At 41.3% G+C, this 19,742-nt stretch overlaps 1 protein-coding gene across 3 annotated transcripts in view; it reads left to right on the forward strand.

The window, feature by feature from the left end:
• The window catches only part of LOC100023660 (hepatocyte nuclear factor 4-beta-like), a 66,368-nt gene that overhangs the window by 24,443 nt on the left and 22,183 nt on the right, over window positions 1-19,742 (forward strand). For all 3 annotated transcript variants that reach the window (XM_056810375.1, XM_007477251.3, XM_007477249.2), the window contains exons 4-5: window positions 3,738-3,832; window positions 14,094-14,200. In XM_056810375.1, the coding sequence (XP_056666353.1) occupies window positions 3,738-3,832; window positions 14,094-14,200 (202 nt within the window). The remainder of the gene's footprint in view (window positions 1-3,737; window positions 3,833-14,093; window positions 14,201-19,742) is intronic.

The following is a 19,742-nucleotide window of genomic DNA, read 5'->3' on the forward strand; positions in this document are numbered from 1 at the left end:
GAACAAGGGAGTGGTACTTGGAATAACTATGATGATATAAGAAACAGAAAATATCAATAAAACTTATTTAAAGAAAAGAAAAATGTATGTATATTTATGCACATATGTATGTATATATCATGTATACATCTATATTCTGTATACATACATAAGTACATAATATATATGTAATAGTCTAAGGTTTCTACTATGCAAGTACAATGACCAAATAGGGACTATTGCTATTGAACTCCAGCACAACATATGGTTCCTTCCTTCCTTCCTTCCTTCCTTCCTTCCTTCCTTCCTTCCTTCCTTCCTTCCTTCTTCCTTCTCCTAGGCTGCAAGGTGCCAAAGTGGATAGAGTGCTGGGCCTGGAGTCAGGAAAAAAAGAGTTTCCATCCAGCCTCAGATACTTACTGAATAATCATGGGGTGATGATAAGAAATGCATATTGGATTGGATGGGAAAGAGAGCCGCCCCCTCAGCTGTTTCAGGTTGGACATACTTTGCAAAGTTATTTACCACATGACAAGCCATTAACAGGGACCATCAGATAGAAGGGGGAATGATGCAGACATTTTGGAGAGGGTCGTAATATACGATTTCATCAGGGTTAAAAATCACCTTTTCTGATGTAAATCAGTGCCTCCCTTGCAAGTTATGGACCTGGAGAGTAAGCTGAGAAGCAACCAGAGGTTAAATTTCTTTCCCATAGTCATTCAACCACTGTATAGTAGAGGTGGGACTTGACCACTGATTTTCACGACACCTCATACCCTACTGCCCTTCACTGATAGAAAAGCAGTACTTATTTCTAATAGGTTCTGGGAGTTCCTGGCATACAGTGGTGCCAGGCCTGGCTCTCAAACCATTGAATCATCCAACTGCTCTACCTCTCCCCATTTTTAAGAGTGAACACCTCTTGGAGCAGCTGGATTAGCACAATAGAGCACCAGGCCTGGAGTCTGAAGGACCTGGGTTCAAATCTGACCTCAGATACTTCCTAGCTGTGTGACGCTTAACAAGTGCCTAGCATCTTACTGCTCTTCTGCTTTAATACCAATACTAAGATAGAAGGTAAGAATTTTTAAAAAACAGAGTGAATGCCCCTTCTTAACATCTGTTACTATCAGGAGCATCATACTTCCAGTTCTCCCTACTCTGGTACCTTGATGTCATCCTTGACTCTTTACTTTTCCACATTCCTAATCACTCACCAAATCTTGGCCTTTCTGCCTCTATAGCATCTCCCACACTCATCCCTTTCTATACACACACACTCACTGAACTGACAAGCTGGTTCAGGCACTCATCACCTCTTGCCTGGGTCTGCTATTGCAAGAACTTCTTCATTGGTTCCCCTGCCTTAAGTCTCTCTCCTCTATAATTCATTCTCCTCACAGCTGCCAGTAATTTTCCTAAAATACTGGTCTGGCAGCATCACATATTAATATTATTATTTATATGATGTTCTAAGACATATAGAGCAATTTACAAATATTATCTCATTTTATCCTTACATCAACTCAAGGAAGTTGCTATAGTAGTCGTCCATTCATTAAGTTCTGTCTGAGTCTTCATGACCCCATGGACCATATCATGCCCTTCTATCCTTCATGGTCTCCCAGAGCCTGTCCAAGTTCATGCTCATTGCCTCCATGACACTATCCATCCATCTCATTCTCTGCCATCCCCTTCTCCTTTTGTCTTTCCCAACATGAGTCTTTTCCAATGAATCTTGTCATCTCATTCTCACATTATCCATTGAGCCAGTCCCTAAAATGGGTCCACACTTAAAGCTTTAAATCCTTAGCCTTGGCTTTCAGCAGTACAATGACCTGGGACAATTCTGAAGGACTTATCAAGGGGAATGCTACCCACCTCCAGAGAACATGGTATTGGAAACGTAGATCAAAGTAGATCAAGTAGATCAAAGCTTGCTCTCTTTCACATCAGTGTATTTATGGTTTTATTTGGGGGTTTGGGTTTTGTATGAGCATGCTCTTACAACAATGATCAATATGGAAGTATGTTTAGCAGGATAATACATGTATAATATAGCTCAAATTGCTTACCACCTCCAAGAGAGGAAGGGAAGGGAAGGAGGGAAATAGTTTGGATCTTATAATTTTGGAAAACATATGTTGAAACAAAGAGAAAGGAAGGAAGGAAGGAAGGAAGGAAGGAAGGAAGGAAGGAAGGAAGGAAGGAAGGAAGGAAGGAAGGAAGAAAGAAAGAAAGAAAGAAAGAAAGAAAGAAAGAAAGAAAGAAAGAAAGAAAGAAAGAAAGAAAGAAAGAAAGAAAGAAAGAAAGAAAGAAAGAAAGAAAGAAAGAAAGAAAGAAAGAAAGAAAGAAAGAAAGAAAGAAAGAAAGAAAGAAAGAAAGAAAGAAAGAAAGAAAGAAAGAGAGAGAGAGAGAAAGAAAGAAAGAAAGAGAGAAAGAAAGAAAGAAAGAAAGAAAGAAAGAAAGAAAGAAAGAAAGAAAGAAAGAAAGAAAGAAAGAAAGAAAGAAAGAAAGAAAGAAAGAAAGAAAGAAAGAAAGAAAGAAAGAAAGAAAGAAAGAAAGAAAGAAAGAAAGAAAGAAAGAAAGAAAGAAAGGAAGAAAGGAAGAAAGAAAGAAAAAGTAGTGCTCACTATTTTATTTATTTAATTAATGTCTGCTGACTTCAAGTGAATTACAAGTGTATATAGCAATGTATACTTAGAACACAGTGGATAGAGCACAGGACTTAGAATCTGGAAGTCCTGGGTTAAAAACTTCTGTCTACTTCAATTTTCTCATCTGTAAGATGGAGATAATTAATAGCATCTACAAGTCTCTGGAAATCCAAAATCCCTGCCCTTAAGAAGCTTACATCCTACTCTAATTGATCTTAAGTGGTGCACTGCACAGTATACTAGACTTGGAGTCAAGAAGTTCGAAATGAAAATTTGACCCTGGATATTTAGTAGTTGTGTGACTGTGGACAAGTCACTTAACCTCTGTCTAACTCAGTTTTCTCTTTCATAAAACTCAGGATAATAATAGCCCTTATCTCCCATTGTTGTTGTGAGGATGAGATAATAGGTACAGTGTTTTGCCAACTGAATAATGCTATGTAATTGGTAGCTATTAGTATTGTTATTACTAAGGACAGCTGAGTAATTCAGTGAATAAAGTGGCAGGCCTGGAGTGAGGAAGACCTGAGTTCAAATCCAGCCCCAGACACATCCTAGTTATGTGATTCTAGCAAGTATTTAATTATATTAACCTCAATTCCTTATCTGTAAAATGAACTGGAGAAGGAAATGGCAAACCAAAAAACTACCAAGAAAATCCCAAATGAGATCACAAAGAATCAGATACAAACCTAACAACTGAACAACAAAATTATTTCTAGGGAGTAAAAGATGGAGAAGGGGTAAATGACATGTTTGTAGATAAGTATCCTAAAAGTTAGGGAGTGAGGGAAGTGAAGAAGATGCAGTTGTGCTTGAGAGCTATTTGAGTAGGAAGCAAACCTTCTTGCCTGGAGGGACTAAAGCATCAATTGCCACATTTGAGCCACCATTATTAGGAGTTACAAATATTGCGTTCTAAGTAACCCAAATTCTTTATTGCTCTAAAACATCCTAGGGCCACTCTGAGCCCCCAGACACAAGTCAGACCTTGGATTCCCTGTGGTTGTGAACAAAGCGTTCTCAGAAAACAGGCTGCCCAGGCTGGAGAAGCTCACTCAGGGAAGATCAATAACGTTCTCCTCTTCTTTCCCTTAGGTTTAACAGACAGTGCGTTATTGACAAAGACAAGAGGAATCAATGCAGGTATTGTCGATTGAGGAAATGTTTTAGAGCAGGAATGAAGAAAGAAGGTGGGTCCAAAATTCAGTTCTTTCTATTTTCAAGGCACTGTGATGTCCAAGGTTCTAATATTGCTTAAATTGCACTTCTAGCTCAGTGTTTATCTATTATTTGTTTATTTTAAATCCTTACCCTCTACCTTAGAATCTATTGACTCCAAGGCAGAAGAGTGACAAGGGCTAGGCAAGTGGGGTTAAGGGACTTGTCCAGGATGACCCAGTTAAGTAGTGTCTGAGGTCAGATTTGAACCCAGGTCCCCTCTACTCCAGGCCTGGTGCTCTGTCTCCTGTTCTACCTGCCTCCCCACACTCACACCTAAGTTACTTATTGGCTTCAGGAGTTTGGGAAAATCACTTAACTACTTTGTGCTTCAATTCCCTTATCTGTAAAATGAACTTGAACCCAAGTTCTGACTCCACAGCCAGTGTGCTTTCCAGGGATGGATTACATTGGAAGGGATAGATTCCAAAAACTATTTTAATAATCTAGGCATGAGATGATAAAGACCTGAATTAAGGTTATTCTCGAAGGAAAATGTGAATGAGAGAGACATCATGGAGAGAGAATCTACTCCTCTCAGCAACTAGCATGTGGAAGATGGAGGAGAAGGAGTTATCAAAGATAGCTCAGGGCCTGAAGCTTGGATGACTCAGAGAATGATGGTGCCATGAAAAGATGATAATGAAGGAAAAGGAAAGAAGACGGCTTTGGTCTTCATGACTCACTAGTGTATCACATCGAACCCGCTGTTTGGGGAACAATCAGAGAGGGTCCTGGGGGAATTTTTTGAGGCTAGAAACAGAAGAGGAGCAGCCAGTTAAGAAATATGTAGGTTGTGGAAAAACAGCAAATGTGGCAGTGGGAACAAGGGAATGTTGGCCTGGAAAGAAAAGCTGCTTAGCTTGGTGTTTCCTGACTGGTGCCTCATGGCAAGGCCACAGGCGACTACAGACTCATCAATGGGCCGCAGTAAATGGGCATTCAGCAGTTCCAGCTGCCTCCAAGTCCCAGACAGGGCTGAGCCACAACAAAGTGGTAAAGGAGACCAAGACTGAAGTTCCCAGAATCCTCTTTTCCATCTTGATTTATACCACCTCCCTTTACCATCTCTCCCTCCTTCCCTATTTCCTAAACCAAAAAAACTCCAAAACCCCAAAACAAAGTTCTGAGATCAGTTCCTTCCCATTCAGGGTGAATTTAAGCCAACGATACCTTTCCCAGAGGGTAGCTATTGGCTAAAGTCTCATCTCCGTTTATGGAAGAGGGGATTTGGTCTTCTATTGAAAGCCATAGGCATTCTGCTTGAAAACACTGGTAAAACCTATGCTAAACTATTTACTTCCTGAAATAAGGGAGGGAGAGAATCTGAATCATAAAATGTCAGATAACAATAGTTAAAAAGTGTTTCTACATGTAATTGAAAAGAAAATTTGAATTTAAAAAAAAGAAAGTTATTGCAATAGTCCAGGGAGGAGGCGATGACGGGCTAAAGTGATATGGTGACCTTATGATGGCATAGAAGTAGACAGAGATGAGAGATGCTGCAGGAACATTATTGATAGAAATTGGCAACTGATTTGCTATGTGGGGTAAGAGAGAGTAGAGTGGAGGATGATTCAAATGCAAGTTGCCAACCTGGATCACTGGAAGAAAGGTGGAGTCTTTGGCAGAAATAATGAAATCTAGAAGAGGGATGGGTTTGTGGTAGCAAGAATATAATGAGGTCCATTTTTGACTTGTTGATTTTGAGATGAATGGGACATCCAAACAGAGAGGTCCAGCAGGCCATTGGAAATGAGGGGGTAGAGTTCAGGAGGAAGATGATGGCTCGGTATATAGATTTGGGAGTCATTTACAAAGAGATGGCCATTGTACCCTGAGGAGCTGATGATATCACCAAGGCTAAGAAGAGAATGGTTAAGAACAAAGTGCTGGGAGAGATCCATGCAAAAGGGGTGAAACTTGATCAATGATTCAGCAAAGAAGACTGAGGAATAGTCATAATAGCAATAGTAATGGCTAGTGTTTCTATAGTGCTTTGAGGTTTACAAAGCCCTTTGCATGCTATCTCACTCAATCAGACAACTGGGAATACCTGAGTGTCATCAAAAGCCAGGGAGGAGACTGTCCAGAGGTAACAGGTGGCCAGTAATTTCAGACTACAAAAAGGTCAAGATGGATAAGAAAGGGCCATAGGACTGGGCACATCAAGACCTTGGGATCATAGCTCTAAAGCTAGATGGGGACCTCTAGGATCTTCTAGTCCAACCCTTTCAATTTACAGATGAGGAAACTGAAACTCAGGGAGTTTAAATAACTTGCCAAAGGTCACACATGTAAGTGTCAGAGGAGGGATTTGAACCTAAGCCCTCTCACTCTTCTCAGAGCCAATTTTCAATAAAGTGGTATGATCTTAAGCCAGTTTGCAAGAATGAATAGGATGTGAGGAAGCAGAAACAAGGAGCACATACTGCTTTTTTCTAGGAGTTCACCAGTGAAAAGGAAAAAAGCTATAGGATGATAGCTTGAAGAAATTGTGGAAGTCAGATGAAAGTTCTGTGTTTTTTTTTAAGATAGGAGAGATCTGGGGATGTTTGTAAGAAGAGAGGGAGCCATGGGAGAATGGCAGATTAAAGATTAGAGAAAGGGGATTAACAAAGGAGACAAGAAGGAATAAAATCAAAGATGTAAAAAAAGAGAGAGATTTGCCTTGACAAGAAGAATTAACACTGCCTAAAACAAAAATTTCAAGAATGAGGAATGTTGGTTAAGAGCATTTGAGTATAGAATTGAAGAGAAAAGGGAGCTCAATTTTTTTTTTTATCAACAAAACAATGTCTGCTGCTAAGATGAATGAGGAAGGAATGATGTAGGTAGTTCAAGAAGAAGAGAGAAGGTTTGGAAAAGATGCTATAGGAAATAAAATAAGGAATCAATCAGGGAGGAGCAGTGACTGTCATACATCAGTGAGAGCTTAGTTGAGATTAGATAACCGAGTGTGTAGTGAATTCAGCACAATTGTACAATTTCCTCCAAATGCATTTAGATGCATTTCAATAGGAAGCAAAAAAAGGTAGGCGATGAAAATAAGCTGGAACTGAGGCTGAGGAAGGAATGATCAGAAATAAGACAAGGGGACAAGGGATTTAAGGGCAGAATATGGCATGAAGTAAAACTGAATTGTTGTTCAGTTGTTTTACTCATGCCAAACTCTCTGTGACTCCATTTGGGGGTTTTCTTTTTTTTCCTTTTTCTTTTTTTAATGGTTTTTAGTTTTAATGTTTTAATTTTTTTTAATTTTATTTAGTCAATTTAGAACATTAGAATCAAATTCTTTCCCTCCTTCCCCTCCCCCTCCCTCTTCCCATAGCCAACGTGCAATTCCACTGGGTATTACATGTATCCTTGATCAGAGCCTGTTTCCATGTTGTTGATGTTTGCATTAGGATGTTCATTTAGAGTCTACATCCCCAGTCACATCCCATCGACCCATGTGATCAAGCAGTTGTTTCACTTCTGTATTTCTACTCCCACAGTTTTTCCTCTGAATGTGAATAGTGTTCTTTCTCATAGATCCCTCCAAGTTGTTCAGGGACATTGCATTGCCACTAATGGAGAAGTCCATTACATTTGATTTGCCACAGTGTATCAGTCTCTGTGTACAATGTTCTCCTGGTTCTGCTCCTCTCGCTCTACATCACTTCCTGGAGGTTGTACCAGTCTCCATGGAATTCCTCCACTTTATTATTCCTTTTAGCACAATAATATTCCATCACCAACATGTACCACAATTTGTTCAGCCATTCCCCAATTGATGGGCATCCCCTCATTTTCCAATTTTTTACCACCACAAAGAGCGCAGCTATGAATATTCTTGTACAAGTCTTTTTCCTTATTATCTCTTCGGGGTACAAACCCAGCAGTGCTGTGGCTGGATCAAAGGGCAGACAGTCTTTTAGCACCCTTTGGACATAGTTCCAAATTACCCTTCAGAATGGTTGGATCAGTTCACAACTCCACCAGCAATGCATTAATGTCCCAACTTTGCCACATCCATTTTGGGGTTTTCTTGACAGAGATACTAGGATAGTTTATCAGTTCCTTCTCTAATTCATTTTACAAATGAGAAAACTGAGGCAAACAGGGTTAAGTGATTTTCTCAGGGTCTCCCAGCTAGAAAGTGTCTGAGGCTAGATTTAAACACAGGTCTTTCTTTCTCCAGATCCAATATTCTAGCCAATTCATCACCTAGCTGCTCTCAGACTGAATACATAATAAGATTTTTATGAGAGAAAAATGATGAGTGAAGAGGCTAGAAAAGCAAGGAGAGGTAGAATGGTTGGAGGTGATGGTAAGCATGAAGAATAGGTAAAGGAGAGGTAAAGTATGGGAAGAAATGGAGGTTAGGGTCAAATGGAGGAATATCTGAGATAAAGAGATTTTGGCCTCAGCAGGTAAGAGAGGCAGGAGTAACCATGAACTCCCCCTGAAGAATTAGACACTTGGCCATTCAATGTATGGGCCACCCCTTGTCTCAGGGCATGACCAACTGAGAACAGAGGACCTCTTTCTGCCACAGCCCAACTGGGTCACATCTGAGACCCTACCCCAGATGGGTGCCCCCAGGGCACTCCTTTTCTTCTCTGTTGATAAGGAGAGTTAGAAAAACCTGTTTTATATCCCTTTCCCCAGAACGACTTGAGTTGGCTCTTTCCACTGGACCCCACCTGTTCTCTTGTTCCTCATCTTCCCTTGCCCAGTTTCTGCCACATCTTTCAGGTTTCCACTCCAGAAAGCCTGCCTTTTCCAGGCAGCCTTCCCTGAGCACTCCAACCTTGACTCTCCTTTTTCTGCACCCTTACACATGGACTTTATGTACCGGACAGTCTAACACTTCATAATTGCTTCTATCTCTACAGCCCTTTATGGATTACAAAGCCAAGAGCTCTCTAAGATAGAAAGAACACATAACATTATCATTTCCATTTTATAGACATGGAAAATAAAACTCAGAGATGAAGTGATTTGCCTGAGATTACATAAGAAGTGTCAGAGCCACAGTTGCTTCTGGAGGGGTCATCTGCTCATAGAGGCATAGACTGAGGGTTTGAAGGGACCCTAATGTGACCTAGTCTTCTTCATTTTACAGATGGGGAAACTGAGACACAGTGATGAGACCCAGCCATGAAGCATGGAAGTGGGCTAGTTGTAGACAGTAAAATAGTCAGTGGCAGGCAGAGACAAGACTTCAGCCAGGATTCTCTAACTTCAATTCTAGCCCTCTTTGGTATAATAAATAGACTAATAAATAGAAATAATAATAGCTGGTTCTTTGCCTCCTTGGAGCTCCCTCCCCTGAAGTCCCATCATGTTTATAATCTCAGCACTCCTAAGGTGACTCACAGGTCTACCCGTCAGCATCTGCACCACCCTGGGGACAAGGAAATGCTTGGCTGCCAAGCCCAGCAGGCATGGGCACAGCTCAGTGCTGAGGGGGCTTGGTCCTTGAAGATGATGAGGCTGAGCTCCTTGAACCCTTTAAGGGATTGCCTCCAAATGAGCACCTCTAAACACACACACACACACACACACACACACACACACACACACACACACGGTGCTACTTCTTTGAGGGTTAGCCTTGTCCTCTGTGTTGTCTTTGCCTATATATATATATTAAAGGGCCAAAGGATGCCCTCCAGGGTTTAGGATAGATGCCTGAGGAAAGGGAATAACAGATGTAAGAGCTCGCAGGGAGCTGGACAGTCTGAGATTCTGAATTATTGACTTGATAAATCAGTCCCTTTATCAAATTGGTGTCACCTCTGTTGATGCCCATCACAAGCTTTCCATGCTTTCTCAACCTGGGTGATTCTTGTCCATGCTGACCTTATACACCATAAGGCTTTCTAGAGGCAACTAGGTGACTTGATGGACAGAACACTGAACCTGAAGTCAGGAAGATATGAGTTCAAATCTAACCTCAGCTACTTAGTAGATGGGTGACCTTGGGCAAGTCACTTCACCTCCTGTTTCTGTTTTCTCATTTGTAAAATAAGACCAATAATAGCACCTCAGGAATCAACTAGGTGGCTCAGTGGATAGACTGCTGGACCTGGAGTCAGGAAGACTGAATTCAAATCCAGCTTCAGACACTGATTAGCTGGGTGACCCGGGGCAAGTCTCTTACTGCTATTTGCCTCAGTTTCCTCATCTATAAAATAAGTTGGAAAAGGAAATGGCGAACCACTCCAGTATCTTGGCCAAGAAAACCCCAGATGAGAGTCAAAGGAGTCAGACATGACTGACAACATTGAATAAAAACAAATGGCACCTCATTCCTAGGGTTGTTGTGAGGATCTGATGAGGTGGTAATTGTAAAGTGCTTACTACAGCACCTGGCACGAAATAAGTGTCATATAAATGTGGGCTGTTATTATTATATGACAAAATGGAGGGGGAAATGGAGGCCTAATAAAAGCCTTTTACAAATGTTACATGAGAAACATCACTGGATTTGGAATCAAAATTAAAAAAAAAAACGAATTGAGTCTTGTTTGCATTCAGTTAAGTGAGATGTAAAGTGTTTTTTCTTTCTAGTGAATGTACAAAGTATTTCTTCCTGAAATCATCTTATTTAAAAGGTTTCTATGGTGTAGATTTTTAAGTGCCTTTCTTCCTCTAACTAGATTGAGGAATCTCATGAGGCCAGGGATGCTATCACATATGACTCCTTAGTACATGTGGATCTCCCATTAGAATCTAAGTTCCTTAAGGGTCAAGACGATTTCATTTCTCCATCTGTATCCCCAGTGCCTAGCACATAGTAGGAGCTTAATAAACGTGTGCTGAAATCAATTAAATTGGCGCCCAATTAATGCTTGTTGTTGATGATAGAGCAGCATAAGTCCTTCTTCTCTCTCAAGAACCTAATGATCTATTTGAGAGAGAGAGAGAGAGAGAGAGAGAGAGAGAGAGAGAGAGAGAGAGAGAGAGAGAGAGAGAGAGAGAGAGAGAGAGAGAGAGAGAATCTGGATAGACCAATCCCATATTTTGCCTTATTTAATAATTAAGTGCCAGCCAAGTTGTAGGTAGGAAGTCAGAGAAGACGGAGTGGCCTGCTATAGTTAGGAGAGGGCTCTGGAAGAAGTAGCTCAGCCCCTCAGAATAGACTGAATTTCATCAGGAAAAATGGAGGTGGCAAAGCATTCCAGGAATAGAGAATAGTGTAAGCAAAGCAATGGAAGTGGGAAGGAAAGGTTGATGCTTCTTTTACGAAAAGCACATGACTAGTCCTAATGGAACAGTGGGTTTGTGCACAAAAGTACCAGGACTTTAAGGCTGGATCTAGACTGTGGAAAACCATTGATGGCATGTTGAAGAACTTGGATTTTATCCCAGTGGTGATGGGGAGCCATTACATGTTTTTGATCAGAGAGCATCAAAAACAAAATGTTGATTTAAACTAGATGGATGGCAATGCCAAGATAGAGATTGGAGGCAGAGGTTCCAGTTAGGAGGCTCTGGCAAGAGTCTATGAATATAAGTTCATGGTGGCAGAGAAAATGGAAAGAAGCCAATGAAGCAGATTATAGGAAATGGATACATGAGAGATCATAGGGGAAGAATCATCAGAGCTTAGTGACTCATTCTAGGGGTGGGATAAAGCAGAAGAGAAGGTCAAAGATAACTGCCTAGGTAGCTAAGAGTATGATGGTGTCACTCATGAGTGGCTAGATGGAGCAGTGAGTAAAGTTCTGGGTCTGGAGTCAGGAAGATCTGAATTCAAATCCAGCCTCACACACTTGCTAGCTTATTTAATGACTCTGGGCAACTCATTTAGCCCTGTTTCCCTCAATTTCCTCATCTTTAAGATGAATTGGAAAAGGAAATGCAAACTACACCAGTATCTCTGCCAAGAAAACCCCAGATGGGGTCACAAAGAGTTGGACATGACTGAAATGACTGCACAATAACAGCATCATTCATAAATAACAAGGAAAGCATCGAGGAAAATTTTTAGAGGGAGCATCATAGGATCATAGAGCTGGAGTTGAGGGAAGGTGCCTTAGAGATCTGCCAATCCCTTCACTTTGTAGAGGTGGAGACTGTCGAAGAGAGAAATGATATTCCCTGCAAAGACTCACAGTTAGTAATTAGCTGAGCTGGTTAGAGTCAAACTCAGTTATGGAGGAGCTGAGTTCAAGGGGTTAGCAGAGTATCTGCCTGGAAGGGACCATTCATTGGAAAGCCTGTTGAGAAATATGATGAACTCATCAGACCTTCAGCAAACGTCCCCGAGATACACCGTGACGTGGCAGTGTAGACATTAAAATGTCAGGTGCAACACCGGGGGTGGAGCTTTGCTTCGCCTCGTTTAAGAGGGAGAACACCTTCAACAGCAAAGTCAAGATTGGAGGGAGGGCTGACCTCTGCTCTATTTAGGAGCATAATAAATATTGCAGCACTACAGGATGCAGATTTTGCCTAGTTTTCATGGCAGGTGAATCATTAACAACTTGGCCTAACCCCTAGCTTGACTTCTAAGGAGATTTCAGTGATCATGGCAAAAAAAATCACCTTGAGAAAACCATCTTGAAGCAAGCCCATAGTGGCAATTAACCTTATCAGACTATGTGCCATAAAAACAGTTTGGAAACTTGAGATAAGTTGGGAAAGCCTGAGATGTTTCCTTTTAAAGAAATATTAATAATGCTTTATCATCACTTTATTATAGCCAGGCATGACCAGCACCCACCCTGATTCACTGATAAAGTTTAGCAAGAAATTGGCATGCAATCACAATTAGCAAGGTACTTGAATTCACTGGTCCACTCTCCACTTTGTGCTGCCCTTCAGGGCCCATTCCAAACCCCCGGCCCTTGGTGAAGCCTTCCCTGACCATCCGAGCTCTCCCACCTTAGGGTCTTCTAAGACCTGGTACTATGATGGCATGGGAGGAGACTGCAGCAAGAAGATCTGGGTTTGAGGGCTGGCCCTGATTATGAATTGTGTGTCATCAGCAAATCACTCAACTTGGCTGGGCTTTGGCTTTCTGAGACAGTATGGCATGGTAGAAAGATCTTGGGCTTGGAAATGGGGGAGAGCTGAGTTCTGCCACCTGCCTTTGGTACTTACTACGTGACCAAGGGCAAGTCAACTTACCTTGTTTCAATCTTGGATTGCTCATCTGTAAAATAATAGCTAAATTTTATATATTTTATTTATTTATAAACTGTATGTGTCAGGCACTATACTAAATGCTTTATAAATTTGATCCTCACAACAACATTGGGCTATTACATCCCCGATTTCTTCTCCCCAGACAAGAAAACTGAGCCAAACAGAGGTTAAGTGACTTGTCCAAGGCCATACAAATAACAAGTGTCTGAGGCTGGATTAGAAATCTTTGGGCCAGCATTCTATCTACTACATCATTTATCAAGGGATGAAACCTATAATGTCTTACTTTACTAGGTTATTGTGAGAATCCAATGAGAGTTCACAATGGTAGGAATATAGATTTAGAGGTGGAAGGAACATTAAAGGCCAGAGTCTAAGGGCCATATAAATTTAAGCTAATATCACTATTTTATCATCTACAAAAGAAGATAATACTTGTTCTTCCTACTTCACAGGGTTGTTGTGAGACAGGTGCCTGAACCATAAATCTCTATAGAAACATGAACTTATTATCATTATCAAATACAGCCTCCTAGCCTTATTCAACCTTGTTGGTTAGGTATGTTAGCTGCTACACTGTGAAGAATTCTCAATTTTTCATCAAATGGCTTGACTTTGAATCCTGGATCTGCCATATGTCTGGGCAAGTCATCTCTCTTGGCCTTAGTTTCCTCATTTGTAAAATGAAAAATTGGACTGCCAATGTCCCTTCCCATGCCACATCTGTGACCCTTTCTCTCAAGTCATACAATGAAATCATAGAATTTTACAACTCTTGGAAGGACCTTAGAGATCATGGAATCTGACTTTCCTTTTCTTGAGACATGTCACTTCCCTAAGGTCTCCGCAACCAGACTGTTGACTCCTTTAGAACAGGAATCGTATATCATCCTTTATTTCTTGGTAACCTTCATTAGCAATGGCTATCCCAATGTTAGCACATGGTCTCCACTCAATAGATTATTGTCAGTTGCTTTTCTGTTTAGTGGATTCCTTCAGCAGCTGGTCAGCAGATGTCATAGATCAGGAAGAATTTGACTTGAGCCCTGCTTCTGCCCAGTTGACTTTGTGTGTGTCTCCTTCTCAAAGCCGTACAGAATGAACGGGATCGGATAAGTATTCGAAGGAACAGCTATGAAGACAGTGGGTCCCTGTCAATTTCCATCCTGACCCAGGCAGAAGTGATGGCAACCCAGGTAGGAGAATGCTTTTATCATCATCCATTCTCAGTATTTATTTCAACTGCTGGTAATTATTAAGATGGAGAAGATGAAAAAGGAGAAAGAAGAAGGGACAGGAAGAGAAGTAGGAAGAGGAAGAGAAGGGAGGAAGGAAGGAACAAAGGAATGAAGGAAGGAAAGGAAGGAAGGAAGGAAGGAAGGAAGGAAGGAAGGAAGGAAGGAAGGAAGGAAGGAAGGAAGGAAGGAAGGAAGGAAGGAAGGAAGGAAGGAAGGAAGGAAGGAAGGAAGGAAGGAAGGAAGGAAGGAAGGAAGGAAGGAAGGAAGGAAGGAAGGAAGGAACTGTCCTCTTAGATTCTGAGTTCTGAGGCTCTAAGGCTTTTCTAGGTATATCTAAAAAAAGGCTACCAATATCATAGCCCCTTTTTAGTATCCAACCTGGGCTCATTACACAATTCTTCAGCTGCAGAAGGTAAAGAATCACCTCCCTTGCCAGGAGTATGATTTATCAGCTTTTCCCTCACATTTTTCCTTTTAAGACATGATAAACTTGTAGAAAAGGACCTCATAGAACACACAGGAGAGATATTTCCAGGGATATACTGGAGTCAGCTTAAACTCCCCTTTTTTTAACCATTTCCTTCTATTTGGAATCAATACTGTGTGTTGGTTCCAAGATAGAAGAGCAATAAAGACTAAGCAATGGGGGTTAAATGACTTGCCCAGGATAATACAGCTAGGAAGTATCTGAGGCTAGATTTGGACCCAGGTCCTCCCATCTCCAGGGCTTGCTTTCTATTCACTGAGCCACCCAGCAGCCCTTCAAACTGTCTCTCAAGAATGGATTGTTAAATTTTCAGCATGAGCATTTACACCTTGGAAATTGGCAAACACTCCAAATTGAGGTTCAATTTATTATTTTATTAATTGTCTAGACTTAATACAATCTTGGAAGAAATGTTAATAATGTAGATTAAATGTAAAAATGTGTTATGCATACTTTTTTCCCAGAGAGTTGTATGTTAAATGCACATTGATGGGAATTTTCCTATTTTTTTTTCTCTGTGCCTCAGCTTGGTCCCTATAGTAGTAACCCCTCACATTTCAAGTGGGTCTTATTTATTTTTTTTGTAAGACTTTCACATTTGAAATTTCAACCATCTCTGAAAAGAACACTGAGAAAGCAAGGATAATTATCCCCACTCTTCTTAGTTTAAAACTAACATTTATATAGCACTTTGGGAGCACAAGATCTGTTTGGAAAGGATAGGGTCAGAGAACATATGCCCTAGAAGACACTTCATTGGCCATTTATTCCCTCCCATTCTCAAAGAATTCCCCCACCCCTTTGATATTTCCATAAGGGGCCATTAGACTTTTGTGTAAAGACATTTCCTATCTCCTATACCACTTTTTGGGGCTCTGATTGTTGGTATAGATTGATTCTGTCCATTGATCAGAAATACAGCTCTTGGAGCAACTAGACCTAGAGATGAGAGGTCCTGGATGCAAATATGACCTAGACACTTCCTCGCTGTGTGACCCTGGGCAAGTCACTTAACATCAATTGCCTAGCCCTTACTGCTTTTCTGCCTTTGAATGGATACTAAGATCTAATATAAGGGTTTAAAAAAAGAGAAAAAGAAATAGAGCTCTGCAATTTCCACTCCCCACTCCTAGTTCTAAGTTCACTCTCTTTGCCCCATGATGGTTGTTCAAATAGCTGAAGATATCCATCCTATCCCAGCCCATCCCCTCTTCTTCTCTTCTCCAGATTAAATGCTCCCAGATCTCTCATCTATGCCTAATAGGCTTTATCTCAAAGCCCTTCACTTTCTTGGTTGTGCCACTTCTCAGTGCTTTCATTCAATGCATTCAGTCAATCATCTTCCTAAAAAGTGGTGCCCAGAATTCTGAAAACAATAATGCAGATGTGATCTGGCTAGAGCAGATTCCAACACCATCATGCCCTCCTTAGATCTGCTTGTTGTTGTCACTCAGTCATTTCAGACATGTCTGACTCTTCCTGACCCCATTTGAAGTTTTCTTGGCAAAGAAATTGAACAGGGTTTGCTATTTCCTACTCCAACTTGTTTTACAGATGAAGAAACTGAGGCAAATAGGATTAAGTGACTCCCCCAGGGTCACACATTTAGGAAATATCTGAGTCTGGATTTGACTGCCCCAGGCTCTATTTTTTTATGCCACCTAGGTGCCCACCCTAGGCATGAACACTGATCCTATTCAAGCAGTCTAATATCATATTAGTTATTTTTACTCATATAGCACATTGTTAATTCTTTTTTTAAGCCCTTATCTTCTGTCTTAGAATTGATACTAAATATTTGGTTCCTAGTGATAAGAGCTGGGCAATTGGGGTTAAGTGATTTGCCCAGGATCACACAGCTAGAAAGTATCTGAGGCCACATTTGAACCTAGGACCTCTCATCTCCAGTCCTGGCTCTCTCTATCCACTGAGATACCTAGCTGCCCTTCCCACTGTTAATACTTATTAAGCGTGCAGTCTTCTGAATCTTTCCCAATTCTTTGTTTTTGTTCAGACAAACTGTTGATTCCCTTCTTTTACTCGTGCAGTTGATTTTTTGAACCCAAGCCTATAACTTTACATTGATTCCTATAGCATTTATGTTATAGACCACCTCAAGAAATTAAATTATTTGTCCAAGACTACAATGTCATCAGAGCCAAGTTCAAGGCTTTTTCTGTTCCACCATATTCTAAATTTTACAAAGTTTGTTATATAGGCTGCCTCATGTGATTTATTTATTAATTTATTAATGTAATTTGTTATAATAATTTTAATATAATTTATTAATGAAAGGACCAGGGAGACAACTAAGGGACTATAAAATCAGAGGATTTTAGGGCTAGATGGTACAAACCACCACCAGAGAATCACAGCTGTAAAGAGTGACTCTGATAAAGCTTAGGACCCAGCGTCCTCTCTCCAGCAACAGGGAAGAGAAGCCAGAGAAGGTCTGTCTCCCTCTGAAATCATCGGAGCCACCCTTGATGAGGTTGGGTTGGAGGGAAGGAAGGGACAGGACAGGGCAATCAGCCCCTGACTCAGGGCCCCTCCAGTCTCCCCGAGAGGGAAGCCAACACCTGGAGTGACTCCCCAAAGTGACCTCCACCAACAGGAAGGCCATGTGTGGTCTGCCGGTCCTCTTGCTGCCCATCTTCTCTCTCCACATACGCCGGGGAGGTGAGCAAAGTGACCCAAACAGCAAGGGTGTCCAGACACCGCTGATCCTTGCCCCACCATGAATAGAGAACCCTGTCTAAAGCAGCTGCCGAAAAAACTAAAAACTAAAAACCAGGCCATCTGGCAGTTGCTGACTAGCTTGGTTTCTTTCCTGAAACCACCATCAATCTCAGCCCGAATGTCATTTTATTTTTCTGAGCTGATCCCCAAAGGGGGAAACTCTGCAGTTTTTTCCTTTGTTGATTAGGGCATTCCCGTAAGGAGCCCCCCAGCTCCTGTTGCTCCTCATTTCAGGGATTGTTCTTTTGAGGCTCTTTTTGGGGGGCAAATGGAGATTTGTCAACTGCTCCACTCCATTTGGATGGAAGGTCCAAGGAAGAAGCTGCTGGACCTTGCCTAGGACAGGCTCTCACCAATAAATTGCTCCCTCGTTGCCCTTGTGAAATGGGGGCAGCTGGTGCCAGGGCACCGAATGGCCAAGGTCACCACCAAACTGAAGGCATTTTTTTGGAAGTCACAGTGTAACCAGAGAACAAAAACACATGGAATTTCGCATTTCCAATAAATCTGTCGATGCCACTTCACAGGAAAGGACTTGTGGCCTCCAAGCTAAACAGTCAGTGAGAAGCGAATATGCCAATGCAGTTTAATGGAGAGAACACATGGACAGGAGAGAAAAGCCATGGGTTCTAATCCTGAGTTAAACTGGGTGACCCTAGGGAAGAGATTGTTTTTCTCTGGGTCTTAGTTTTCTTCTCTATACAATGAGGAGAAGGTTCTAGGTCTAAATTAAGCTGCGTGACCATGGGGAAGTGATTTTCCCTCTCTGGAAGTTTCTTCTCTATAAAAATGAGGAGAAGGTTCTAGGTCTAAACTAAGCTGGGTGACCATGGGGAAGTGATTTCCCCTCTCTGAGCCTTAGGTTTCTTCTCTATAAAAATGAGGAGAAGGTTCTAGGTCTAAACTAAGCTGGGTGACCATGGGGAAGTGATTTTCCCTCTCTGGAATTTTCTTCTCTATAAAATATAAGTTTCTTCTCTATAAAAATGAGGAGAAGGTTCTAGGTCTAAACTAAGCTGGGTGACCATGGGGAAGTGATTTCCCCTCTCTGAGCCTTAGGTTTCTTCTCTATAAAAATGAGGAGAAGGTTCTAGGTGTAAACTAAGCTGGGTGACCATGGGGAAGTGATTTTCCCTCTCTGGGTATTAGGTTTCTACTCTATAAAAATGAGGAGAAGGTTCTAGGTTTAAACTAAGCTGGGTGACCATGGGGAAGTGAATTTCCCTCTCTGAGTATTAAGTTTCTTCTCTATAAAATGAGGAGAAGGTTCTAGGTCTAAACTAAGCTGGGTGACCATGGGGAAGTGATTTTCCCTCTCTGGAATTTTCTTCTCTATAAAATATAAGTTTCTTCTCTATAAAAATGAGGAGAAGGTTCTAGGTCTAAACTAAGCTGGGTGACCATGGGGAAGTGATTTCCCCTCTCTGAGCCTTAGGTTTCTTCTCTATAAAAATGAGGAGAAGGTTCTAGGTGTAAACTAAGCTGGGTGACCATGGGGAAGTGATTTTCCCTCTCTGGGTATTAGGTTTCTACTCTATAAAAATGAGGAGAAGGTTCTAGGTTTAAACTAAGCTGGGTGACCATGGGGAAGTGAATTTCCCTCTCTGAGTATTAAGTTTCTTCTCTATAAAATGAGGAGAAGGTTCTAGGTCTAAACTAAGCTGGGTGACCATGGGGAAGTGATTTTCCCTCTCTGGGTATTAAGTTTCTTCTCTATAAAATGAGGAGAAGGTTCTAGGTCTAAACTAAGCTGGGTGACCATGGGGAAGTGAATTTCCCTCTCTGGAAGTTTCTTCTCTATAAAAATGAGGAGAAGGTTCTAGGTTTAAACTAAGCTGGGTGACCATGGGGAAGTGAATTTCCCTCTCTGGAAGTTTCTTCTCTATAAAAATGAGGAGAAGGTTCTAGGTCTAAACTAAGCTGGGTGACCATGGGGAAGTGATTTTCCCTCTCTGGGTATTAAGTTTCTTCTCTATAAAATGAGGAGAAGGTTCTAGGTGTAAACTAAGCTGGGTGACCATGGGGAAGTGATTTTCCCTCTCTGGGTATTAGGTTTCTTCTCTATAAAATGAGGAGAAGGTTCTAGGTCTAAACTAAGCTGGGTGACCATGGGGAAGTGATTTTCCCTCTCTGGGTATTAGGTTTCTACTCTATAAAAATGAGGAGAAGGTTCTAGGTCTAAACTAAGCTGGGTGACCATGGGGAAGTGATTTCCCCTCTCTGAGCCTTAGGTTTCTTCTCTATAAAAATGAGGAGAAGGTTCTAGGTCTAAAC

Source organism: Monodelphis domestica, chromosome 1, assembly GCF_027887165.1.
Source record: "Monodelphis domestica isolate mMonDom1 chromosome 1, mMonDom1.pri, whole genome shotgun sequence".
Lineage (NCBI taxonomy): Eukaryota > Metazoa > Chordata > Mammalia > Didelphimorphia > Didelphidae > Monodelphis > Monodelphis domestica.